Consider the following 26,238-nt stretch of genomic DNA (forward strand, 5'->3'; position numbering starts at 1 on the left):
TGCAGCGTGGGGTCCTGCTCTTGTAAGCCTTGCCAGCATCCTGGATCCCAATCGATGTTCACAGCCTGAACCCATGCTTTTTCGTCCACACTCTGTGGAGGCACCAAATCCTGGGGTTGCACCTGCAATGGCATTCTAGACAGAACATCAGCATTCACATTTTCCTGGCCAGGCCGATACTTAATATCAAATTGATAATTTGCGAGCTGGGCTACCCACCGTTGTTCCACTGCGCCCACTTTTGCAGTCGATAAATGGACCAATGGATTATTGTCAGTATAAACTGTGAACAGAGACCCCCATAGATAATCTTTAAATTTCTCAGTCACCGCCCACTTCAAAGCGAGCAGCTCCAGTTTAAAGGAGCTATAGTTTGCATCATCCCTTTCGGCGGGTGCTAAGCTTCTGCTAGCATAGGCTATCACACATTCCTTCCCATCTTGTACTTGAGACAGTACTGCACCAAGGCCCACTTTACTGGCATCCGTATAAAGCCGGAAGGGTAATCTGAAATCAGCAAAAGCTAAAATAGGAGCCTCGAGCAATTTCTGCTTCAGAAGATCAAAGGACTGCTGACAATCCTCATCCCAATTTATGGGGATATTCTGTTTTTTATTCTTCGGTACTCCCACTAGCAGCGAATTAAGAGGCCTAGCAACACCCGCAAACCCTGCAATGAACCGCCGATAATAACCGGCAAAGCCCAAGAAGGAACGCACCTGATGAATAGTCTGCGGGGCCGGCCACTTCTGTACAGCGGCAATCTTATCAGGGTCCGGAGCCACACCCTCACTGTTCACCAGGTGACCCAGGAACTTCACCTGTTGCTGGAAAAGAACACATTTATCAGGTCGCAACTTCAGCCCATAGCTCTTCAATCTTGCAAACACTGCCTGCAGATGTTCTAGGTGGCTGTCAAAATCCGGTGAATATACTATCACATCATCCAGATAGACAAAAGCGGACTCTGTGATTTGACTTCCCAAACAACTCTGCATCAACCTTTGAAATGTTGCTGGAGCATTACACAATCCAAAAGGCATTCTTTCAAACTCATACAAGCCAAAAGGAGTACAAAATGCAGTTTTTTCCCTGTCAGCTTCAGAAACTTTCACTTGCCAATACCCACTTGCTAGATCAAGGGTGGAGTAGTATTTTGATTTAGTCAGCATCGTCAAGGTCTCTTCAATTCTAGGTAATGGATGGGCGTCTTTATGTGTCACTGCATTCAACTTGCGGTAATCCACACAAAATCTCAATTCCCCATTCTTTTTCCTTACCAGGACAATGGGTGCTGCCCAAGGACTTGTACTCTCTCGCACCACCCCTGATCGAATCATATTATTCAGCAATTCTCGCACTTCCTGATACATTTTAGGGGGGATTGGCCTATACCGCTCTCTAATAGGAGGTGCCATACCTGTCGGAATAGAGTGCGTAATTACATCTGTGTGGCCATAATCCTCTTCGTCGGCAGCAAACACATCGCCCCACTTCCTCAAGAGACCATTTAACTTTTCCTGCTCCTCCATAGATAGATTCGACCGCCCTTGTGTCATAACTTCAATGTGAGGAGCTTTACCAGATGGTTCCAAGCTCACCTGGGATACGCCCACTTCAACGATGCCTGGCCTGGTTTGCTCAAACGTGACTTCAAAAGGTTCCTGAATGTCAACATTTTCCGTGGAGAATGTAGCCAGGGCCTCATAACGTCGTAACGTAATAGGAAAAGGATTGAGATTCCTTACTTTGATGGGGACCCGGCCTCTATAGACAGTTCCTAGCGATCGAGCAACGGCAACTGTACTAGGCCCTTCCAATGGCTCCACCAAGATACATTGTCCTTTCCTCAGTGTCTGTGGGGCCCTAGCCCAAATCACCTGCTCACTGTGCTCAGGGATCTTCACCGGGTGGCGGTAAGCGGGTCGCAGGGTCCCTACTTGTGGTACAGGGACAGCTGCCTGAATTCTTTGACAGTCCTGAAAAGCAGATGCCCACGCTTGTTGAGCGTCTACAGTCGAGCCAACAGGCCAGGTCTGGGTCTGCGTCTGAGGTTTCAAAAAAAACACATCCCAACATGGAACGATGATGTTCATACCTAATATAGGTAATGCATTAGAATTATTGGGGTCGTCCTTTGAAATCACAATTCCCATATCTTTCAGGGTAATGTCTCCCACCTGTACTTCAGCTAACACATAGCCCACGTAAGGAATAGCCAATCCATTCGCGGCCTTCAGCTTTAGCCAATTAAGATCACTCTCTTTCCCCGGCTCCCGTTCACCAAACAATCTCCTAAAACAGGCTTGTGGCATTAATGTTACATTAGACCCAGTATCCAGCAAAAATGTCACTTCTTTACCATCAATGAATACTTCTACTTGACGGCATGCCCCTAAAAATTGAGGGTGGTTTAACTGAGTTGGACCACTATCATCCTTTCCAATCACCTGGCCCATAGCGACTGGATTTACTCGTTTAAAGCCATCTGAGATGAAGTGCCCCGACACTCTCTTGCCATGTGTCCACTAACTCCACACCTACTACAAATAGGCTGCCCATGCTCATCCCACTTGTGCCGTGGTCGCTCCACTAACCGTGGGGTTTGCTTTGTCACCGGGGGTGGCTCGGACACTTCAACACCTCCCCTATATTGAGGGGAACTAAGGTTCCACCTTTCTCGCTCACCTCTAGGAGCTGAAAACGTCCGTGGCATTGGTGCTGGTCGGACAATTTCCCTCAGCTCCTCCTGAAGAGTATTTTTGAGATCCATAATTTGCTCCTTCATTTCTGCAAGGATCTCCACTTTAAACTTATCTCTCCAATTCAGAGTATCCTGCCACTTTAAATCCCCTCTTACTACAGCACAAGCGGAGTCCTCATGTACGCCATACAGCACATCCGCTTCCAATTGCAGAGCCTCTTTACGCACCTGTTCAAATGAGAGGTCAGGATCGTGCCTTAATAAACGCCGCAGATCACGCTGTATCTCACCCTCCCTAAGACCCAAGACAAACTGATCACGCAGGTGCAGGTCAGCCCGCCGAAACCCTTGTGGCTCTTTTGTCTGCAGGCGATGGCCCAACTCCCTTAAGCGTAACGTGAACTTTCTAATAGGCTCTTCTGTCCTTTGTCTACATTCATAAAACATGGCACGCAGGGTACCCACGGCTGTTTTGTCCCCATACAGTTCTTTAAGCTGAAGAAAGATTTTATCTGGCGTATCCCGCTCCGCTTGTTCCAGAATAAGAATTTCACGTCGTGATTCTCCTCCTAATGCACTCAATACAAAATCACATTGCTGTTCTATCGACCACTTTTGAGCACGGAGCATTGCGCTAATTTGACTCTCCCAATCTTCATAATTCGTATTAAGCCCACAAAATTTTGGTACCCAGGGCGCACCGATAAAAAATGGTGACGCCATATTCCTGGTTTCAGATAACTCATCCGCCATATTAATCAGTCTAAGGCAGGTAGGTTTGTATACTGGTCACAAATCCTGTCGACAAACGCCAAATGTTACGGGAGGTCTGTTAAGAGAGCCTCCGTGCAAAAAAATAGGAATTCTAGTAGGGACCAGCAACAAACCACCACGCACACACTGCAATGGGTTACACAAAATTTATTTGTTCTTCCTCTAGGCAAACTACCGGCTGAAGACCACCCCGGCCAGGGATCCAAAGCCCAAAGACCACCGCGGTCCGAGTTCTTCGCCTAGTTACAAACAGGGGAGAGAGGGTCACTGCACGAACACGCAACCAACCGTATCAATCCTGCAGCTCCCTAAAACAGGTTTGCCACCCACCTTTTCAGGCTTTAACTTTGTTCGAGGCTGGGTCTCCACATTACCTCCCGGCAGTTAAACTTCCCCGAGCTGGTCCAGTTCTTCTTATCGGGGCGCAGGAGGTCTCCAGTCTAGTGCTCGTTTTCCTCTTTTCCAACACGTCCCTTTTTTTTCAGCACGTCCTCTCTTTTCCAGCACGTCCTCTCTTTTCCAGCACGTCCTCTCACAGCTCCATAGGAATACGTCCTCCTTTCCACGTCCTCCGTTTCGTTAAAAGCAAAAACCAGGCCAGGCTAAAAAAAAATCCTTTCTATTAAAAATGCGCACGCTTTGTCCTGGATCTCCGGGGCTCTCCTGCTTCACCGAGGTCCTACTAAAAACAACAACAACACTTCCTGCTTCCTCTCCCCTTTATAAAGAGGAACTCCAATCAGCCGCTCCCTGTATTCAACTCCGCCTCACTGGCAGCTGGGCTAGAGTAAAATCTCCCCTCCCACACAGGTGCAACAACCGTAAATAAACACAAAACCATGCAATTAATTCCAAAACAAACTCAAAAACAAAACCAACAAAACTTAGGGGGGGGGGGTTTTCTCTCCGTCCTTTCCCACCATGCTATACTCCGTAACACCATGGGAACCATCTGACAGTTTACCTAGGGCAGCTTCTCTGTCCTTACAAAAGGTAATATGATACGGTGGGACTGCACTCCATTTGTCCAACCATTTCAAACTGTCCCATTTACTTGACATATTCAGAATATGTGATGTGCGACACATCATAGTTCATAATTTGAAAAAACTCCTTATTCCTGGTCAACAAATATTGGTGATTACTCTCTTTCAAAGCTGGAGTAGTCAAAATGTTCCTGCTAAAAAAAGATAAATGTGTGCGCACAGACCCACAGAGCATTATAGTATCACATCTTCATGTCCCCTTAGTGACTTTTAGCTCAGTGTTTTTGCAAAGAGCTGTGCATACATAACGATGAAGCATGCTAAAATGACTAATTGCTGCTGTTAAAAAATATTTTTTCTTGTATTCCGTCTTAATCTCAATCATATGAGCTTTAGTGGCAAATACAAGTTAGAAAAATGTGCACACGTCCACATCAAAAAAGTGAAGTGGGCCAAAAAGCATGAAAGTAAAAAACTAAGCATCTCACTACAGTTTTACCTTTTTATTGCATATACTGCATGAACTGCCACAGTTCGTGCAGAAATCCCAGCTTAGCAGAGAATGTTGATGACTACTCAGGTTTTTACCCTTTATCTCCAGCTGGGGTTCTAGGTTTGATCAAGTCAGCTAAAGCAAAGAAGGCCTAAGAACCTAAGAAGTACAAAGAACTACTTTTGTCTTCTCTGTGACTGCTGCTACGCAGCACAAACTCAGGCAGTAGCAATCCACATCATCAGATGAGCCATATGCATTTCTGCGTTCTGATTAAAGAACAGAGTGTTTAACACCTACAGATTACCAATCTACCACAATGCCAGTCACTTAAGGGTTGGTGGCATTCCCTTAAGTGACTGGAATTTATTTATTTATTTTTTTTGTAATAATACACCATTGCTGTATACATCTGACTCTGATTTTTCAAAGGGACAGTCCAAAAAAAATTTGGACTGACTGAATTTTAAAGGTGAATCAATGCAACCAAATTTTATGTATATATGTGGTTATGTTGTGTATTGCTTTAGCTCACCAGTTGCCCAAGAGATCATACATAAGATTAAGTGTAGTAGCCTGGGTTCAATTCCAACCTGAGTCTCTTTGTTGTGTGGCTTCCCTTGAATTCCTTCTTCTTCATTATTCTCATCAGATTAAGGCAAAAAATAAAAAATGTTGGTGTATTAACAGCATATATCAGCAATTAGTTTTTGAGTGTGTATAGGATGAAAAATAACTTTCAAAATTAACTGTGCAAACCAGCAAAAGTGAAGATCAGAAAAACAATCAACCACCTTAAGAACAGAAAGATACCAGAGACAGAAAAGAACCAACATCTTCTGAGCATGTCTCTGTATGTGAACACAATACAACTCCAGCATGGATACTGACTTACACAACACCTCGTGGAAAAAGCAGTTGTTGCTAATATTGCTATTGTTTTTCCATTGAATAATACAATGCCAAAATCCCAATTCCAGTTTACGGAGCCGTGGCTCAGGCAACAGACTGGGTTATCTACCAATCAGAAGGTCTGTCATTCGCTTCCCTGCTCCTCCAGCACTATCAGAGGTTAGCAGGCGTTCTGGCAAAGATTTGTTGAGAGCACTGGTCTTAAAGGCTGATGAGGCTCCACCTAGAGGTGGAAACCGAGAGCTAATAGAAAAACAGCCACTCACATGGACCATGACACAATCCTTCATACCCTCTCCATGACACGCTGGATAGTCGGAACACTTTCAGCCTCAAACTCTCCCTGTGACACTTGGACTATTTTCACTATTTTCACTTTCACATATCTTGTTTACATTGTATACAGCATAACTTTAGAGTACATATTTAACATGTTGCATCTTCAACAGAGTACCTTATTTTTATTTTTCTATCTTTCATATTTATAATTTAATTCAGTGTATGTAGCAAAGCAAATTCTGATGCTGATCTGAATCAAAAGCATTGTAGGGCAGGCAGAACTTTGTAAATTTTATGTAGATTTTTTTAAAAGTAAGTAAGTGTCTTTTGTCGAAGAAAATAAATAAATAAAGAGGAATGACCTCCGTGATCAGGTTATAGCCGCATCAAACTTTCTGAGCAGTGCCAGAGAGAAGGTGTTGTGTTACTCATACTTGCCCAATAAAGCTGATACAGATGTGTGCAGAATATCTCTGTTGTTGCTGTACTTTATAAAAAAAAAATTAAAAAAAAAACTAAGCAGTAGGGGAGACCGGGGATAGTTGTAACATTTTTGACATTTCTGTCTGTAAATTGGAGCTCTGTTAAGGTAGTGGATTCAAAATGTAATGCAAAGTATTTACATGTCTCTGCTATTAAATAGTGCAGCTATTTTCTCTGCAGCACAATTACCCATTGCATGGTATGGTCTCAAACACAAAGAGTGAAATGTTACAATTAACCCCATAGTCTGGGTTAGTTGTAACATATCCTGGGGTGAAATGTAACACAATGAAATAAGGGTACTAACAAAACATTAACATGTAATCTTTGTTTATTCAACACATGAATGCACTTAGAGCCATTTATGTAGCTCTGTGTGTGTGTGACAGAATGCCGAAATCTAGCTTTTGAACATATTCCAACCCCCCAAAAAAGACAAATTATGGAATTTTCTGCAACTGAATATTTCATTAATTTTGGTTGGTCTTCCTAGAGTTTGGCCTCATTGGCTCAGTGGGCATTATAACCTACAACTCTTGCACCAATTTTGAACATAACAATGAAGCTGAAAAAATGTAGTTGTTCACCAGCATCGCAATTCCATTACTTTTTATCATGGCTTACCTTGGTGTGGTTTTCAAAGTGCTTCAGAAAGATGAGGAAATCTGTTTCTTGCACCCATTTCCACTACCAGTACTTCCTACTGGTCCATCTCTGACACAGAGGTCTGCATAATGTATGTGTGGGAACACAAACAGTGGAGGAATTGTGTTGCCAATGGCATTAACCACATATACAAATGCGACCAGTGAACCTCTCTCTGCTGATGTCGTTGCCCCAACTTGTTTAATATAAGTTAAAGTAATAGTGTGGTAAGTTTTAACATCTGCGTTATTGTTACAACTGACCCAGACTGTTGCTGTTACAACTGACCCAGACTCCTATAGCCATGAACTAGCTAACATTACAGCCAACGGCTAAAACATTAGCACTAAAGACCTACACAGAATATATCCCCATAGACATACAAATAACATAATTTAAGTTTGATGAGTTTCGCTGCAAAGCAGATAATGCTATTAGAAATTGAAATAAATGGGAAAAACGTACTTTTTGGCATACAAATTACTTTTTTTCGTGTTAAATTGTCTGTGTTTGACAAAATGTGCTGATTTTCCACATGTGATAGCAGAACTGAGTTGGGCATGCACAGGATGAGTCACATCATTTGAAACTTAGCCCTGATTGGAGAAATTGAAAGTGTTACAACTGACCCATGTTGCAACTATCCCCGGTCTCCCCTATTCAGGTCACTTTAAGCAATGCTTAAGATGGCTCACTAGATGGAGCAACACGCTCAGACCTGAAACTGCACATATTCAAAAAGTAGTTCAGTTCAGTTATTTCAGTCAATTATCAGGGAGAAATTAAACTGAAGGAAATCACAGTGCTGACACAGTCATACGAGTTTTGAACACAAAAAAGTGTGTCTTAATGTGTGAGCCAAGGTTATTATAGTTAACTTAAACTAAATAAAAACATTTAGTTTTTATTTTTATTTTAGTTCAATCAAACTTAAAGAAGTTCACTTTTGAACCTATATAAAAAGGTTTGGTTAACTAATTGATCCACAGTCAATACAGAACATAATAAAGTAACCTCTATCATCTTCTTGATGTCACTTTGAGACACAGTGAGTCTCTCTGCTACCATAGTTACTCTACCTGTACAGGGACTGTCCAGCACATAACAGCAGGGTACAAGATTCTAACATGCACGGCATACATGGAAGACCATATACAAGTGGCTGGCACACTGTATAAAATACAGGAACATCTATGTTGAGTATGGGATATACATGGACAAAATGGGATATACCCCACAGGGTGGTTGACAATGACCAGGCTAAGATCCTGCAGACTTACTGATACAGAATAAAAAAATATTTTATTCAAAGACATTTTTGGTAAAAAAAAATGTAGGCCCTACTGTAGACCCATCGCCCACAGGAGGCATAGTAGGAGTCTGTTGCAATGTATGCCAGGTAGCAGCCAAGAGCAGTGACTCTGCCAGACAGATCTCCAGCTACCCAGAATGGTTCTTGGGATATGGAATGTCACCTCTCTGAATGGGAATAGCCTGAGCTAGTATGTGAGGTTGAGCGAAACTGACTATAGTCAAGCTCGACTCAGTGCACGACTTGGGCTCTGGAACCAGTCCCCCGGAGAGGGGCTGGACTCTGTTCCAGTCTGAAGTTGGCCATGCTGAGAGGTGGTGGGCTGGGGTGGGTATCCTTGTATCCCCTTGGCCTGACGCCTATATTTTGGAGTTTTCATCATTCGACAATAGGGTCATTTCCCATTTCCCATTCAGGTCCTGAATGCCGTTTATACTTATGCCATATTTTTTAAGTGATTTCATGGACTTTGCTACAGTGAAAGAATTAGGAAAATAATTTGTGTCATCTTTTCATTTGATTTTATGTGATGTGTTATGTGTTAAGTGTTCATCCTTCTTAGAGTATTTGTACAACCTTTCCACAGTATAGCAGCTTTAGAGTTTAAAGCCCGAAAATGTGACACGTAGTGCTAAAATGCATCTTAAAGCACGTGTTTTGGATGCCTACACCACAGCTCTGTCTTGTCCTAGGTCTGAAGCAGTTTTTCTGAACAGTTTAACCCTGGAGAACCCATGGGGTCAAATTTGACCCCATGGTTTCCCTAGTAAACCAATGGGGTCGGATCTGACCCCATGGGTTCTCCAGGGTTAAAATATTTTCTGAAAACTGATTATTCAAACTGATATCAAGGCATTTGGAAAGATGTACTGTATGTCTCTTTACAAGTGATATAAAGAGAATATCCTCTTTTTAGAGTGTCTTTGAATTCAACCTATGTAGGTTAATTATTCTCATTTCCACGTGATATCCTTTTGTTCCTAAGACATTACCAGGTCCATATCAGTACAGATATCCTTCTCTTTTTTTTGAGCAGTGTATAAAACACTGAAACCAAAATGGTGTGTGGGAACAGAGAGGCATGGCTGAATAAGAGACAGTGTATGCTTTATTCACACTGACTAAATAACTCAAACGATTAATATATGAAAATTCAAAAGAACTTTATTTTAGACTTTCATGCAAGGAAGGCAAACCTTAAGTGGTCCTGATAAAAATATTTGTGTAACCCTAGGTCATGCTTGGTGTTAAAAAAATCTTTTACTGTCAGATTTGCATAGATGCAAAGTGAGACAAATGTTTGTGTGGGTTCTCAGCCATCCAGGTGATGGCAGCATTGAGAGAGATCTTGACGAAGGAAACTGGACTTATAAGAAGACTTATCTCATCCAAGAGGCTTCTTCGGTTCTAAAAACAAAAGGTGGAGAGTCCCGGGAATTTAAACCCTAGTGGGGATTGTCCCATTTGGAGGCGGGTGCCTTCCTTCTTGCAACCAATCTGCAGCGGCACAACACGCCAAGTTACAAAAATTAAACCCGGAAAAGAGTAAGATGTGGGCGGATCGATCGAAATGCCGACAGCATCGATACTAGCATGATGGAATGGATGCTTTAGCTTCGTATTTTGAGGCATGTCTGTGCAAACGGCCGTGGCGTCGTCATCACCCCCAAAGTGTGGCTTGTGCCATCTTGTGGCATCACCTTAAAAATGTCAGATCTACACATGATGCCATCACCCCCAAACATCGGCAGTGGGAAACGCTGTGGCAGGTCGAGGCACCATCTGCTGACGTCATTTGTCCGCGACGAGGAATCTACGATGGCCGAATCAGAGTATGTGTTTGATTTTATAATCGTATCTAAGTCCATCCGTTCGGTTTCCTATGTGTAGATGTGCTGATTGTGCTTTTTCCTTTAAGTACGAATCTTAAAGATTCGATTAAGGTATCTATTTAGAAGGATGATGGGTGAAAAAGGCGTATCTTGAGGAGCTTACTTTCACATGGAGCTAAGTGTATACCGTCGGTGACTCGAAGGTAGCTCCGAACTGAATAAGTATACCCATGGCCTCCCGACCTGGCGTCACCCCTAAAATTTCTGGGTCAAGCTATTTGAATTTGTGTCAGACAATTCTGTTCTCCCGGCTGTCCTAATACAAGGACGCAAGAAAAGCCTTGGGACCTCAGGCTAACTAGGTCCTCATAAACACTATGTGTTTTTGGCGAATCAGTCTTAAACAGACCTATTATACCTGTCATACCCCAGTAACAAGTAACCTACCGTGGTAACACTGAAAAACCAAGTTTTAGGTGATTCCTAACAAGTTTTAGGATTACACCTGAAGCTACTCAAAGCCTCCAGTTCTCCACAGCACAATCCTGTGACTGAGCCACGTTTATTTAGTTTGTCCAAAGCTTTCTTCTCTTACTTTTTGTTCTCTTCAGGACAAAAAAGGCAATCAAGTTGGTTCCAGAGTATCTTCTGAAAAAGAGGAAGGCATACCAGGCAATCAAAGCCACGCAAGCCAAACTCGCACTGCTCGAGAAGAGAAGGGTAAGCACTGATGCCCATATTACATATATACAATACAATATATCCAAACGTCATGACCGTGCTTTGTAGTTAAAAGCTGTATGGAATTTATGTACTGTTGTGCATTCATGTGTGTATTTCTGTAATGCTGTAGGTGACTAAAGGGAAAATCAAGTTCAAGCGTTTGGAAGATTTCTTAAAGGAAAGCCACACACAGCATCGGGATGACACCCGCATCCAAAGGGTCAAACAGAGACCAGCTGAACCACTGCCTCCAGCCAAGAACAAGCTTGCCTTCGCCGTCCGCATTAGACAGTAAGTACTGGAAAGCAGACACAGGCTTCCAGAACCGGCCGACAGTTTGTTTAACCCGACTGGTTCTCTCCTGTTAGGACTAAAGGTGTCAGCCCTAAAGTGATGAAAGTGATCCAGATGATGAGGCTGAGGAAGATCTTCAGTGGGAGCTTTGTCAAAGTTAACAAGACCTCCATCGCCATGATGAAGATGGTGGAGCCTTATGTGGCGTGGGGGTGAGTGCGTGAAACACAGTGTGCTTTAGAGGGTAATGCTGGCTTGAATTTGTGTTCAATCCTCTACATACTGGGCTGTGTGTCGGACAGATTTCCCAACCTGAAGTCGGTTCGTGAGCTCATTCTGAAGAGAGGTCAGACCAGGATAGGCAGAAGGAGAGTTCCCCTCACAGATAACACCTTCATCGAGGAGCACATGGGTGAGTCACTCACACTACACTCCCTCCCCACTCACCTGCAGTCGCAGTGCACTTCATTTCAGCTGTGCACTCTCTCTCTCTTTCCATCCCTTCCTCTTTCTCTTCCTCTCTTTCTCCCTCTCTCTCATGTTTTCTTTTTTATCTCCCTGTCTCTTCCTCCTCCCACTCCCTCTGTCATACTCCATCTTTCTTTCAAGTGTTATGTAAAATAAAATACATGGTTCTATTTTTACTTCTTAAATTATCTTTAAGATTGTTTTTTGTAGCCATTTCCCTCAATGCCGGGTTTCGTGGCGGTTTTAATTTTCATGAATAAGACGCTCTCAGGACTCATCGAGTGACGCCACTGACCAGCCAGTGGGCTGTATGCAGTCTGACAGCATCACATTTTAGTACCTGGTCAGATCGCTTGGAACCCCGGGCAAGCAGGTGGCAAACCGTGCTGAGTTGATCCAATTAGGTACTAACAGAAAAGGGGCTATGATGTCCTCTAGAGGGCAGATGAACATAGTTGTGTGTATCAAGGTTTTGCACTCATGATCAATAACAACGTAATGTTAGCTTTCCTACTATCACATGTGATAATTAGAAAGGTCCATGACCATCTGGTAACCACCAGGTGAGTATATCCCAACCAGTTTTGAGTGGTTGATGGAAGTTGCTGGGGAGATGATGGCTAAAGCCCCAGTCACACATGCCTACATATGGTCAGTGACTCCCTGGAAACCATCTGTGTCTATATAATAAATGGGTACTTCAGGTCCAGTTAGGGAAAATCTCCTTGTGATCTTGTGATTGCTTTGGTTGGCAGCATATTGCTCTGATCGCAGTTTGAATAGAAGTGGTGGACTTGTCTACAAACAGCATCTAGCTGTAGTGAAACAGCTCCGGAAATGGAGAAGGTCCTTAGAAACATGTTTACTGTAACACTGAGACACAGCTTTCACTTTGAGATGAACCATGTCTATTTCTGGTTTGCATTCCACTTTTTCAAATTTTACTACTACCATGCTTGGAATTGGGAAGTATTTGCTGACAAACATGAGATATTACTGGCAACCATGGCATTCTCCTAGCAACCGGAGAAATTAGTACAAGGTTCTTGGTGCCGCACCATGTTTGTAACTGATTTCACCCAGCAACAGTGGCTGTCTGTAGTACTGTCATGCAAGGACGTGAGTTGTCAAAAAGCTGTATGTAATTGGCTTTGCAATTAAAAAAGTGTGTAGCCGCAGCCTTTTATCACGATACACATAATTGCCCACTCATTTCGTTCCTGCCCATCTCAATGGAAAGTTGCTTATTTTTTATTAGTTACCCTTTCTTGAAGCCGGGCCCATTTTGCCCACTGCTCATTGTTTTTATTCACAGATATTGTTTTTATTGTGCTAACAATAAAGCACACAACCTTTTTCTGCTTTTGACTCTAATGGTAATCAGAATTTGCAAAATACAGATATTATGGATGAAAGATTATAGCTAGCGGCTACGTCTCTCTTTTAGGTACAGTCTGTGGGATATAGCTGCTACACAGGCTGTTTTGGGTTTTTTTTGTTTTTTTTGTTTTTTTTGTTCATGTTGGCTGAATATGAGTTCAAATTCTGCAGGAATCGGCTTTAATGAGCTTTCTCTGCTCCTCTCGGCCCACAGGTAAACACGGAATTATCTGCTTGGAGGACCTGATTCACGAGATCTACTCTGTTGGGAAGAACTTTCGAGCTGCCAATAACTTCCTATTGCCGTTCAGGCTGTCAGTGGCTCGTCACTCCATCAAAGACAAAGCTGGGCTCCTGAAGGACCTGGGAAACCCAGGGTACCGTGGCACAGATATCAATGTAATCATCAGACAGCTGAACTGAGGGGGAGCACGTGCAGGATGGACACTGGGTTGGACATCAGTTTCAGAGACACTGTACCTGTTGAGGAGCAGTTGTCACTTCTTTGGCAGAGAAGGTCTTATTACTCGTTCTGTGGAGGCTCTTGCCTTATCCTGTATGAATTATGTTAAAATATTAAAGTTAACACATACATTAAGATTCCTCAGGTTCTCTGAGGAACAGTCAATACTTGCTACTTACGCAAGGTTATTAATGAAATGATCTAGGAGGGCTGTTCTCCATGCTGAAGCCAGCAGCCCACCTGCTATAAACTCTTATGGGGTCTGTAACCTCCAGTGTCAATAGGTTTAATGTGTGCAGCATGCTCACAAAACTGATTGCTGTTATTGAAGAGGGTGATGGATGGTATTGATTTATGTTATAATACTTTGTTTTACAATTAAAAAAACTAAACTAAATGACTGTTCGTGTGATGTTTGTTGAGGTGTTTAACGCACACGTTAAACGTTAAACAGAAGCTTGCACCACACAAGGGAAAAGAAAAAGACAAGTTTTTGTGTGACGAAACTGAAAAGGTGTCTGAGGAGGAACATTTTTTTTGCAGTGTTTTCTAACAAGTGGCGAACAATTTAGAGGCTCAACCACCCCAGTTAGTCCAGATATGTCATCTGGACTAACTGCCTTTCCACTTTTCAGTGTCTTCATAAACTTATACCGTCGTATACCTTCACCTTTTAAAGCCAGCATACTGTAAACCATCATTAGCTACAATCATATTGCAATTTCTCCAGATATAGTAGTTTTTCTAGACAGCTTGACCATCATTTGTGCAAACTCATGGTCTGAGATGAATTTTTATATTTTTGGGGGTTTATATAAATGCATTCAGGTCAAATCTGAGCAATTTGAATAAAAGAAAAAAAATAAGCTTAACACAATAAGGAAAATTTACAACAAGGAAAAAACCAATTATTCCTTTGTTGTAACAGTGTTTCAATTCAGTTTTATTTATACAGCACCAAATCACAACAACAGTCGCCTCAAGGCACCATAAGTATCTGTTTAGATACCATATTTCTAGGAACTTTAGGGCAAAGTACAATATGTTAGTACAATAACCTCATTTTTATCTGAATTTAGAAGCAGAAAGTTAGAGTTCCCCCAGGTCTTTATGTCTTTAAGACATCCCTGCAGTTTAACTAACTGGTGTGTGTTGTCTGGATTCATACATAAATAAAGTTGGGTGTCATCTGCATAGCAGTGAAAATGTCTGCTATACCTTCTGATGATACTGCCTAAGGGAACCATGTATAATGTAAACAGAGGAATGGGGTCTAAAAGACACGTTGACAGTTTGGAAGAAGTAATTACTGAAGTTAACTCAGAAAGATCAATTGGAGAAAAAGAGTAAATGAATATCAATGGTATTGAAAGTAGCTGTACATAATGTTACATCTGTGAGATAATGAGTATTTTTTCTCTAATGGTTCAATTTTTATTTGTGAAGAAGTTCATGAAATCATTACTAGTTAGCTTTAAAGGAATGGGTGGCTCAACAGTGTTCTGACTTTTTGTGAGCCTGGCTACAGTGCTGAGGAGAAACCTGGGTGATGATGAATAGTAAGAACTTCTAGCTTTATGAAGGGCTTTTTTTTATAAAGCAGCAAACTATTTCTCCAGGCTAAATGATAATCTTCTAAATTTGTGATACGCCATTTCCTCTCCAGCTTACGAGTTATCTGCTTTAGGTATGCATTTGAGAGTTATACTAGGGAGTCAAGTACTTCTGATTTGAGGCTGTCTTTTTCACAGGAGCTACAGTATCCAGAGTCATACATAGAGAAGAGGTAAAATTATTAAGAACATAATCGACTTTTCTTGGAGTAGTTCTTGGTAGAACTCTCCCAGGTAGCTGCTGTGCTCTGTGTTGGTACAAGACATGATGATAACAGTGGGTGAAATGTATTCTTAAAGTTAGTTACAGCACTATTAGAAAGTGGCAGAAATGTTCCTGGTAATAAATCGCATACTGTTTAAAGTTGTTTATTTCTCCTTAAATGCTGCCACATATGTAAGAAAAATTACATTTGTGGGTTGCACCTGTGACAAACTTGCCAAATCTTCTCTGCCAATGAAAAACAGCTTCATCTGCTACTGATTGTGTAGGTCACACTGACATGAACAGCACACTCAAGCTGATCTCACATGTGTTCAGTGGGATTGAGGTCAGCATTGTTATGTTGCCGACACCAGAGCAACAGCAGTTTGTCGAATGTACTGGCTCACTCCTAATAACCCTGCAACTTTGTTTTGCAGAACACCAGCTTTAAGTTTTCCTATGGTACAGTCCCTATCCAGGTCAGTCAGATGTGGTATTCTTGGAGCAGACACTGACCCTGTAGCAGACACTGACCCTGTAGCAGGGTCCATGTTCACAGGTGTTGCCAGCTCGGCTAACCTGATTGTCATCACCTGGGATACCCGAAGCTCAGAACAAGAGTCAATATCAGAATAAGCTGTTTGGCATTGGCAGAAAAGACTTGGCTACTTTTGCATGGGAGCAACCTACAAATGTGTTTTCCTTACATGTGGGGCACCATTTAAGAGGAAATAAACAGGCTAAAACATAATGAACCAAACACAAATTTCCTTGCTTTTAAATTTTTGTGCTAAGTTTATCTTTTCGTGCCTGTGTTTGAAGCCAAGGGAATAAAGCAATCAGTTGATGTTATGTACCCTGACTTTCTACAGTATCATCCCTCCTCTGTAGTGCCACCGTTAATTCAGTGAGGCGCATGAGTCACCAGCCGGAAGAGGGGACAGAGATGTGTGCAGCTGCGTATTTACCAATGCGCACTGGGAGCAGTGAAGGATGTCATGGGGTCCGTTTTGATGAATGTCAATAATGCATTGTCTGAACTCGGAGCGAGCGTGTGTCATCGGGGGTATGAATACTGAGAAAATGTCTTCATACTAGCTTTGGATATGGAAAAAGACAGGTAGGATACAACCGTGTGCGTGTGCTCTGTGGGGTGAACGAGGGATATGTCAATGAGTCGGCAAAATCAATCAGCTGCCATTGCCATGGTGATCAATTACCAGCGATGATGACGTGCCCCGGTTCCCCGGTACTGTTGCGGCTGCTCACTGGCATCACGACAAACATCGTCATCATGCCCGAAATGACTGCAACAGTTACAGTGCTCCCATGTTCTGTTGCCTCAATTCATTCCAGGTGGAAAACTAGAGCTCTCAAATCATAGTCTAATATTTAAAGATTTCTAGAGTGCCAGAGCAATCTATTCCCTTCACAGATTTTAGAAAGACTAGTTGTATTGGATTTGGGAAAGGGAAAGAATGGGCTGTGAACGTATTTCAAATAATTGCAAACCATTCATTAGCATTCTGATTTATTCTTCACATTATTAAAGAATTCTTTGGGTTGTGTCTCAGTGGTTTAAATAAAGTTGCCACTGCCAAAGATCTTTATAAGAGCGGCGTCAACAAATTAGCAGGATCTTGTATTTAAGTACCGTTAAGTACAAAGTTGACATGATGGAGTATTTCAATTTTATGAAACTACTTGTGTAACATATTTAGTAGATACCCGGCAGTAATTTAAACCCAATGAACTATATGGAGGTGGTTAGGTTTAATTTTAGTTTACGGGGAGCACGTGAAGGCATCTAGTGTCAAGGATAATGGGAGGTCCTACTCATGAAGTGGCTTCAACCCAGTGATGTGTTGCAATTAGAGCAGGTTGCCAGCGAAGACTCGTCCACAGGTAAGCATGCTGAGCTAATAAATTCACTCAAGAGGAAATATTATCAAGGGGGACTGGTATTCGCTTGTTTAGCTGTCGCCGAGGGCTCTGACAGAGCCGGCTATCAGATTAGTTTCACGTTGGTGCACGCGGTACCAATGTGAAGTTTAGGTCAGGGTGACTGGGAAACAAGACCATGTGGGCGCACTGATCAATATTTACCTGGCTTCGTCTGCTCGTGCTTCTTTAGGGTTAAGTAATGTCTCTTATAGCTATCCTGAAAACAGAACTGCAGCTACGTAGCAAAGGTGAGCCGATTTGGCTAGCTGTGTGGCAGGCAGCTGGAATGAATAAGCGCGTGGGGAGTCTGTAGCCTGCTAATGTGTCCGTGTTTGCGTTTCCAGGTTAATGTTCCTTACTCTGCTGGGAGCAGCATTAAGTGGAAGGTTTTACGTGTGTTTTTATGTTTCACACTTAGCATAACAATACAGCAACCAGCAATTCCACTCAATGTACTGCTTACGGTGGCTTAATTACCCTGTGACGTTCACGTCACTATTAACGTATTCTGAAAATTGTCCGCTCTCAGGTACTCAGAGATAAGTACGGCGAATAATTGTGTTAACGGAGCCTGTCTCTTAATCACAATTTTTATAAGTCAACTACAACATCATAAAATATTACATTACAAGAGATCCCTGAACTGGAATTTGATAACTCTGCATTTTTGTTGGGTCTAGGGTAATGGATGTGTGACAACCGTTGTGATTTGACGCTGTATAAATAAAGTTCATTTGTAACGTATTTATTTAAGGACATTCTTCTTTTGCTACCACATTTAAAGTGTCGTCCAATCTAAGGGTCCGGTTTTCTCAGCTTATCTGTTCTGCTGCCAGTGAGAAACTACACCATACTCTGCAAGCCAGCGTTCCGACACCTCTGGCGTTACGTTACCAGTTATCGCTAAATAATAGCACACTGTCATCATTCACTACAACAACAACACTTGTATTCTCATAACAAAGCTCATTAAGTGGTGATATCAGGGTTGGGGTGTAAAACAATCACTGGTGATTGCTTTATACTCCGCATTGCACTATGCACTTTATCTTTGTTGCTTATAAAAAAACAAATCCACTGTCTCCAGTCTCCGCCCACCCCCTCTTACCTTGATATCTGTGCTCGTGGTGATTCTTTTACAGAGCAGATCAGGCTGTGGCTCAAGGTTTAATGATTACTCACATTATTGGGCTTTTAGGGTAACTGAGATACAAACTCAGCTGGAGACTGTGGCTGCACAAATTCCAGAGATGATGACAGTAGACCAGCTGTGCCTGTGTGTAAACATGGAGCTTGAACATGTACAGTGTCTCTGAAAGTGATGTATTTTTTTTTAATGGTCAGTATATACAGTAGTTGTGGATTACCTAATTTCTTATTGTCATAACCTCATATAACTCATGGTCCAGTAGACAAAAGAAGTTAAATATATTTACCAGAACACGCCATTTTTATCCACGAGTCATTTTTCTTATTAAGTTGAGGAATCCTGTGACCTTTGTGCCACTTTTACAACTGACTTTTATATCAAGTGACACACTCAACTAGGTTTGATCACTAACAGCAATGGTGATTTGGATGGTGACTTGGGCAATATACTTAACCTCGAGTTGCTCCCTTTGCGTTCACTGAATTTTCAATTTCAAATTTATATTGCGTCAAATCACAACAACAGTTGCCTCAAGGTACTTTATATTGTAAGATTGTAGATTGTAAAAACCCAATGATACTACAAAGAAAGCCCCAGCAATCTGATGATTAAAACTAACATACCCAAATCTTATTTAGCCTGTCCGCAGTTGCTACTCCTATACAAGCCACTTTGCAACCCATTTCTGCTCCACAGTTCGTCCTTTTTGTCCTGTGTCCGATTTAATAAATGTTGATCTTTTGTATGCTGGTGTCTTGATGCTGGTTTCACCACCTCCAGCATTTCATTTAATAGGGGCAGAGGTCTTGGAACATGTCAGGAAATGGAAATCGGTGTTTTCTCTTCACTGAAATGGTCCTCACTGTCCAGATAAGTATAAATTTAGAAAGTCACTTGGAAAGGACAAGTTGCACTGAGTTTGGTCAGACTGTCCTTGGAATTGCCTGAAATCAAATTTAAAAAAAAAAAAAAAAAATCTGTTGGATGAACAATCAGTCGGATTTTTCTATTGGAGATTATGTATCTGAATTTCAGGAGCGGGACCACGCCTCCAAACACGCTCCTTCCAGTTGCCATCTATATAGGTTCCCCCCAGTTCTGCAAACTGTTGATTCTCGTTTACGTACCCCACCCTTCCTCTGTCCTTGTTCTCAATTCTTTAACTTCTTCACTTCTATTTAGTAGATTTGGATTTGCCAGGCCCGGGAGCCGTTGCCAGTCCCCTTCGAGGCCTTCCCCAAACCGCAGCTCAATTCATGTCCAAGCATTCACCTTTACCTACTAAAACACTGTCAATCCTAAAATGAGGACGTGGGCCCAGCTAGTGAATTACACTACAAAGGATAATAGGACATTGGTAGTATTCTTCCCATTTGCCCTGTAGTCCCTATTCTTAATATCCTGTGAAACCTAAGTTGCTTTAAGAGGAATGTTTGTGTTGAACTCTGTCTGATGAGGAGAATGAAAGCGCGTGGGTTGCTTTTAAACGGATTGTACAAAGCATTGGCCCTATTCAGGCGTTGCTCCTGTACAGATGCAAACCTTCCCAGGCTCACCCTTCCTCGCACCACCAAAAAGCAGGTTTCCTTTTTTTTTCTCTACAATTCACACACTACACAAGGATGATGCCACCAGCTCTGCTTAGACTACCTCACGTAATGTACAATCGTTGTCCCATTGTTGCTAGGCAACCACGACCTCCATGACCTCGTTGTGGTGTTTTGCGTAAGATGGCACAGCCACCGCTGAAAACGCACAGGCACACAGAGCATGGTCTGTAAATGGCCTGTATTTATAAAGCGCTTTACTAGTCCCTAAAGCATGGCTAAATAAATAAGTTTGCGAGATAAGTTCACTGAGACCGTGTACACCATATAAAGGAATTTTCCCATTTTGAAGTAAGTAGGTGAAATAGGCGTTAGCCAACTGGTGCAGAAGTAAATTTCTTGCCATGAGTCTTCCTTCCTATTGAGCAAGCCATTAACTGTACACTATTCAGACTGGAGTAGCATGTGGGGTTGCTGTCAAGTGTCCGGTTAGAGGCCACATAAAGTGAACGTTCTGAGACCCACACAGCATAATTGCAGATGGACATGCAAATGGTTGTCCACGCAGAACTTGTGTAACTCAAAAAGTGTGCACAAGTGTAGTCATCAATTTCTAGTGAACTCACGGACAGGAAAAGTACAGTACTGTGCAAAACTCTTGAACCAGCCCTCATTTCTTTATATTTTACTTCCAAGGACCTAGACCTTCTTGTATTTTCATTTTTTTTAAGCACTGGTGTGGACAATAATTCTTCGGTCTTTCGAGCTTTTTCTTTGGACATTGGCTGCTTTTTCAGTCATTTTCAAACCACTCAAAGAATGAACCAGCATTGGCAAAGAACCAATTTTAAATAGTATCTTTCGGCTTTTTATTAGCAGTCTGCTACAAAAGGACATAATTTATTCCAATTTCTTTGGTTGAAAAATCCCACAGATAACAGATGAGCATAAAGTAGTCTTGGACCAATAAGACGATTCTGAAAAACTATTAGTCCAAAATTTGGTAATCTCAGCCCAAAAAAAGAAAAAATGGAGAGAGAGCTGAGGATAAAAGTAGCACCAGGCCTAGAAAAACTATCCACAGCATCTGATAGTCATATCCTAAAGACATGACTTAAGGACTGGAGAAATGCTGAAAATTGAGTTGAAGCTGTGTGGGATCATCTCGACAATGTACAGAACAAAAGACCGCCAACATTCAAAGAAGAGCCTAATATAAAGACCTGAGGGGTGGCTTTAAACTTTGCACATTACTGTGTAATTTAGGCTTTGCGGTGGTTCAGCTGGTGTTTATCACAGAGATTCCTTCCTGGTTTCCTTTGGTGACTCTCCATTGTCTTTTCTCTTCGTCTTCTCCCTCTGATTTCTTCTCCCACTAGGTCTGTATTCAGACCTAGTGATAGCTGTGCTGCTCCTCTCTTGGACTTGGGCCTACTGTGGCTGAATAACAACCCCGGAGTAACTAACCTTGGCTACTGTTTGTCAAACTTAAATGTGATTTTTAAACTAAATCAGCAGATTAGCTGTTCTTAAAGCTGTTTTGTTTTTGTTTTTTTATCTTTCAGGGTTTTTTTTATCATTTTTATTCAAGATCAAATATGTCTTATCTTTTACAGTTTTTTGAATATCTTATTCATGCTTTTATCACAACTTGCTTGAACCACTTTGCATGGGCCGTACCAATGCTTCACTCACATGCCTCAGTCATTTCCCACATCCTGGCCTCCTGCCACTGGCTCTTCATTTTTTTAGGGTCCATTTTAAGATTTCATTTGGTTTTAAAACTTTTAAAGGCTCAGTTACAACTTGCATTTCTGAGCTGTTGACTCTGTACATCCCCTTGAGGTTGCAGAGGTCCATAGACCAGCAGCTCCTGGTAATTCCCAAAAGCTTGATTTAAAAAAACAAACAAGCTGACCAGGCTTTTTCAGGTGTAGCCTTTAAACTTTATAACCATCTTCCTGCCCATGTTGGAGTGCCTCACTCTTAAAACTCATTTTCACTCTTTGGCTTCTAACTCAGAATGACAGCACTGGTTACTACCTTGTAGTTTTTGTTTTTATTGTTTTAGTGTTTTGCCATTTGGTATTTTTGTGTTATGCTTTGTCATGCAAAATAAAACTGGATTGGATCATGTATGGGAAAAGCCTGGTATTTTGCACATTGTAAGCTCAGTTGATAGCAAGCACTAAATCTGTGCCGTAAAGGTCATTTCATGTGGATTCGGGTACTCTGATGTGAGACATTTGGATAGCCCCTGCTCATGTCCCATATGGAAAAGAGGTAGAGAGAGATCTCTCTATCTATCTATCTCTCTATCTCATATAAAATATCGTTTCTACTGTATCAATAGAATCACTACTTAAAACCTTTTAAAACTGCATCTACTAACTGCCTGGTGGGCATTTGAATTTGCAAACCAGGATGAACTGTTACGACAGATCTTTATTGCTGTCATGAGTTATTCTGCTCTGTTTTTATACTTGTACCTTTGGTGAGTAGCTTTGCATGATTCCAGTTCAAAATGATCCTCGTTATACTGAGCCTTCTTGAAACCCCTCATTCACTGATTTGAACAAGCCGTCAACAAGGTTGTTGCCCTCGTTTTGCCTCTTGCAATCAGAAGAGCTGTGCAGCTGAGATGAGCATATAAGCAATATTTGCTTTCTGTGATATCATGACTGCAGCTTTCTTTCTTGCTGTGCAGATTGCTGAGGAACAGTATAGCTTTATCAGTTCTTCATTTGCTCAGAGTTGCCCTCAAGCTTGCAGCAGATCTCCAGAGCAGAGCAAGGGCTGCTGTCACCAGCTGTTGTGCCAGACAGTAGAGTTGGAGTTTGACTGCAGTGTGAGAGATTGGAGACAATGGAATAACAAGCACAATAGAAACCTGTATATTCTTGGGTGGCCTGCATGTGGGCAACACTGATATAAAAGTGACCCATTTTGTGTTGTGACATTAAACAGCAGCACTGTAACTCTGCTCTGCGTTATGAGGCCTTTTGAATGAAACCAGCTACACTGGCAGCTGCTTCTGTTCCCAACCTGTCACAGCTGTGTATATTAGACATAATGAGCCACTGGGATATAAGTGGGATTTAAGAACATGTTTTATTGGCCAGTGTTTGATCAAACCAGCTGAGACTATTACACAGACGTGTGTGTGTGTGTGTGTGTGTGTGTGAGTGTGAGTGAGTGAGAGAGAGACTGGACTGACACACACACACCTTCATACACCAAGATGCTTTCTGCACAATGCTCAGTCTTTTGCACATTTCTATTGCACTTATGTGTCTGCACTGTCTTTGTTTTGTTAGCAATTTTTGCACATTGCACTTTATATAAACCTGTGTTGATTGTCTGTTATGTCATATGTAACACCACAGTCTTGGAGGAATGTTGTTTATTTTCATTGTGTACTGTACCACTGCACATGGTTGGAATGACAATAAAGCCACTTCACTTGATCTTTAAAGACATTCTCACACATCTAGTGTCACTCCTGCTAATCCTTCCCGAGCTTGTCTTTTAAAAGTTGCTAGAATGGAAACAAACAAGCGCTCCAGCCATGAAAAACTCAGTAGCCCCATCTAGATCTTTCACTACTTGTCATTTGAAACATTTGAACTTCAGGTGCCATTTACTGCTGCCAACATATGAAGATGTATCAAGTAGCTTTCTGAAGAGCAGCTGAGCAGGTGTCCATGTGAAAGTGGTATTTGTGTAAAGGCAGACAGTGACATTCCAGATGGAAATCTCATAATCCTTGAAAAGCAGTCGGTGTCAACAATGCTGGCAGTTTCCTAAAGCACCACTTTTTCTTCTCCTTTTTTTTTTTTTTTCTTTTAGTAAGTTGCTCTCACACATTCTTTACTATCTGATCAGACAGTTAACCTTTGATCAGCTGTTGGGTGACACATTAGACACAAACAAAAACTGATGTTTCCACACAGCAGGACCTCATGGTTAAACTAAGTAATTGAGACTGACAAAGTCTCGCTCTTTGCTCTGTGTTCTTAGCCCGACCTTTTTGCAATCAGCTGCCCTTCAGCTTTTTCTTGTCATAAGAAGTGTGGGATAGTGCAGCTCAACACGCTGTGAGAAAGCAACAGCAAGAAAGAAAAGCTGGTTTAATATGTAGAGGAGAGGGAGGAATATTTTCAGTTGAGCGCTGCATGGAGTGAAAATGCAGGGGGAGGAACAATGGGAGAATCATTTTTTCAGCATTAAACAAAGTACAGGGAACACGATTGTGTGTCTTGTTAAAGCATAATAACATGTTGGATTTTATTTGGTGAAATTAATCCTTATATATTGAATCCTTTGTAATAATATTGTGCGAGATCATTTGTCTTACTTGCTTCACAGGGGCTGCTTTTTTAAAAACATACAGAGTTTCTCCTCTGTCTTCACAGTTCTCATGTTTGACTGCTGTGACAAGGCAGGATACGTCCTCCAGTAAACCTTAAGTGAGGGTGTTGAGTGTCTGTCAGCCTGCAGCAGCTCAGTCTCAATAGGTACAGTCATTTCTTCTTTTCCCATAATTTTGTTTGTGGTATTTGTTTGTTTGTTTGTTTGTTTGTTTTTTTGATACCTAAGAATTGCATTAAGACTGACACAGAAACAGTTACATCATGATGCATAGATATTAAATCTTAGCAGACGAATAGAAACCACTCGTGTCATATGTAACTCAGCAGGTTAAACTGTCATAATGAGTATATATCAGGCATTTATTTGCACCATAGATGGTATAAAAAGATAGCTATATAACTTCCAGATCTGAAAAGTTAAACCAAAGCACAATTGCCTAAAACCTGCTGTTCTTAGTGGGCACCAGGAGATGATTACTGTTGATGCAAATGGATTTATGGGAAAATGGGCCTCTGTCCTGACCTCTGTAAATATCTCACTGTTGAGTTTATCATGGGCTCAGTCACACATTTCTGCTCCTGTTGAATAAAATATTAGGTGCATTTTATAAATTTTGCTATTTCTTAGTGTCATAAAGGAGCATATTGAGGTACCATATGCTCATTGGTGAATAACTTGTGATTAATTAGTTGCCAGTGAGTGTGGTCTTACATCCATCTTTTTTTTTATTTATGGTTGATGCACACCCTCGACGGAGAGGCCAAAATGTTTCTGGAGAAGTGCTTGAGAGATATGTGAGGAGATCTCATAAGAAATTCCAGCAAGCCCAAAGCCGGCCCTACTCAGGCTTCTGTGCAGAAGATTATGATTCAAAGAAAACTGAAGAAATGTTAATGAATTTCAATCCTTTAAATTCCAGAAAGCTAATAACAACTTTGAGTGAGGGAGAGTGTGGGGACTCAGTGGAATAAGTATTACACACTAGATGAGACAGTATCCTTTCACTAGCAAGAGCAACTAGTTATTGAATGACTAACCTGAACTGTGTCTTAATGGAAACTTTCCAGACCAGATTCTCCAAAAAGTTTGTTTGTAAAAAAATAATAATAATAATAATAATAATAATAATAATAATAATAATAATAATAATAATAATAAAAAATAAATAAATAAATAAATAAATAAATAAAAAATAAAAATGTAAAAGCACCAGACAGCAGAGCATCTGGAAATTTGAATGGTAATTATAGGCAGTGGATCATCTCTGTATCAGCATGGATGAGTGTTAGAGCTGGCAGTAATGCTGGAGTCTTATTTTGAGATTTGTTAGTCGCACCAAAGCGAAACATCTGTATACACGGTTTTTGCAAAATTTTTACAAACCACGCACTCCTGTTTCTGTTCAAACCCCAACTCTTTGTTACCAAACTCACAAAAACTGTCCCTTCAGATTTGTTATTTTTGCATACAACATCTCGATGCCTCTGCTGCCTCAGTATATTTCTGAGCTGCTGCCCATGCTTCCTCCAGGTTTCAAGTTGGATAAATAACTTTACATCCTTTCCTACTTCCTCTTGTTTTCTCCAGCTCTCAGCAGGTCTCCCTTTGGGTGAGGTGTTCTCTCTGACATTGTCATCTCAGCCTCTCAGAGGCTGTG

At 41.5% G+C, this 26,238-nt stretch overlaps 2 protein-coding genes and 1 long non-coding RNA gene across 3 annotated transcripts; 2 read left to right on the top strand and 1 right to left on the bottom strand.

Annotated features, from left to right (window-relative positions):
- Positions 1-789: 789 nt before the first annotated feature.
- On the bottom strand, positions 790-2,459 carry LOC146617747 (uncharacterized). Its single transcript, XM_085373236.1, has 2 exons — positions 1,421-2,459; positions 790-827 (listed from the first exon to the last, which is right to left on the bottom strand). The coding sequence occupies exons 1-2, from the start codon at positions 2,457-2,459 to the stop codon at positions 790-792; spliced, it is 1,077 nt and encodes a 358-aa protein (XP_085229362.1).
- Positions 2,460-10,295: 7,836 nt separating this feature from the next.
- Positions 10,296-14,087, top strand: rpl7l1 (ribosomal protein L7-like 1). The gene is made up of 6 exons (XM_085372044.1): positions 10,296-10,420; positions 11,032-11,140; positions 11,274-11,434; positions 11,512-11,649; positions 11,740-11,849; positions 13,500-14,087. The coding sequence occupies exons 1-6, from the start codon at positions 10,296-10,298 to the stop codon at positions 13,706-13,708; spliced, it is 852 nt and encodes a 283-aa protein (XP_085228170.1). The 3' UTR covers positions 13,709-14,087.
- Positions 14,088-17,441: 3,354 nt separating this feature from the next.
- On the top strand, positions 17,442-26,225 carry LOC146617749 (uncharacterized). The gene is made up of 3 exons (XR_014906866.1): positions 17,442-17,471; positions 24,623-24,724; positions 26,169-26,225. It is a non-coding gene; the product is annotated as an uncharacterized LOC146617749 (long non-coding RNA).
- The last annotated feature ends 13 nt before the right edge of the window (positions 26,226-26,238 follow it).

The sequence above is a fragment of the Diplotaxodon limnothrissa genome, linkage group LG15 (assembly GCF_057381915.1).
Source record: "Diplotaxodon limnothrissa isolate DT_005_m linkage group LG15, D_limnothrissa_male_GT1.1, whole genome shotgun sequence".
In the NCBI taxonomy this organism is placed as follows: Eukaryota; Metazoa; Chordata; class Actinopteri; order Cichliformes; family Cichlidae; genus Diplotaxodon; species Diplotaxodon limnothrissa.

Bases quoted from the DNA above. Each gene is read 5' to 3' on its own strand.
- rpl7l1 (XM_085372044.1), top strand. From the start codon at position 10,296: ATGTCAGATCTACACATGATGCCATCACCCCCAAACATCGGCAGTGGG. The intron at 10,421-11,031 runs GTATGTGTTTGA...TGTTCTCTTCAG, and splicing joins TCTACGATGGCCGAATCAGA to GACAAAAAAGGCAATCAAGT. The intron at 11,141-11,273 runs GTAAGCACTGAT...GTAATGCTGTAG, and splicing joins CACTGCTCGAGAAGAGAAGG to GTGACTAAAGGGAAAATCAA.
- LOC146617747 (XM_085373236.1), bottom strand. From the start codon at position 2,459: ATGGGCCAGGTGATTGGAAAGGATGATAGTGGTCCAACTCAGTTAAAC. The intron at 828-1,420 runs GTATGGCACCTC...GTTCTTTTCCAG, and splicing joins TACGCACTCTATTCCGACAG to CAACAGGTGAAGTTCCTGGG.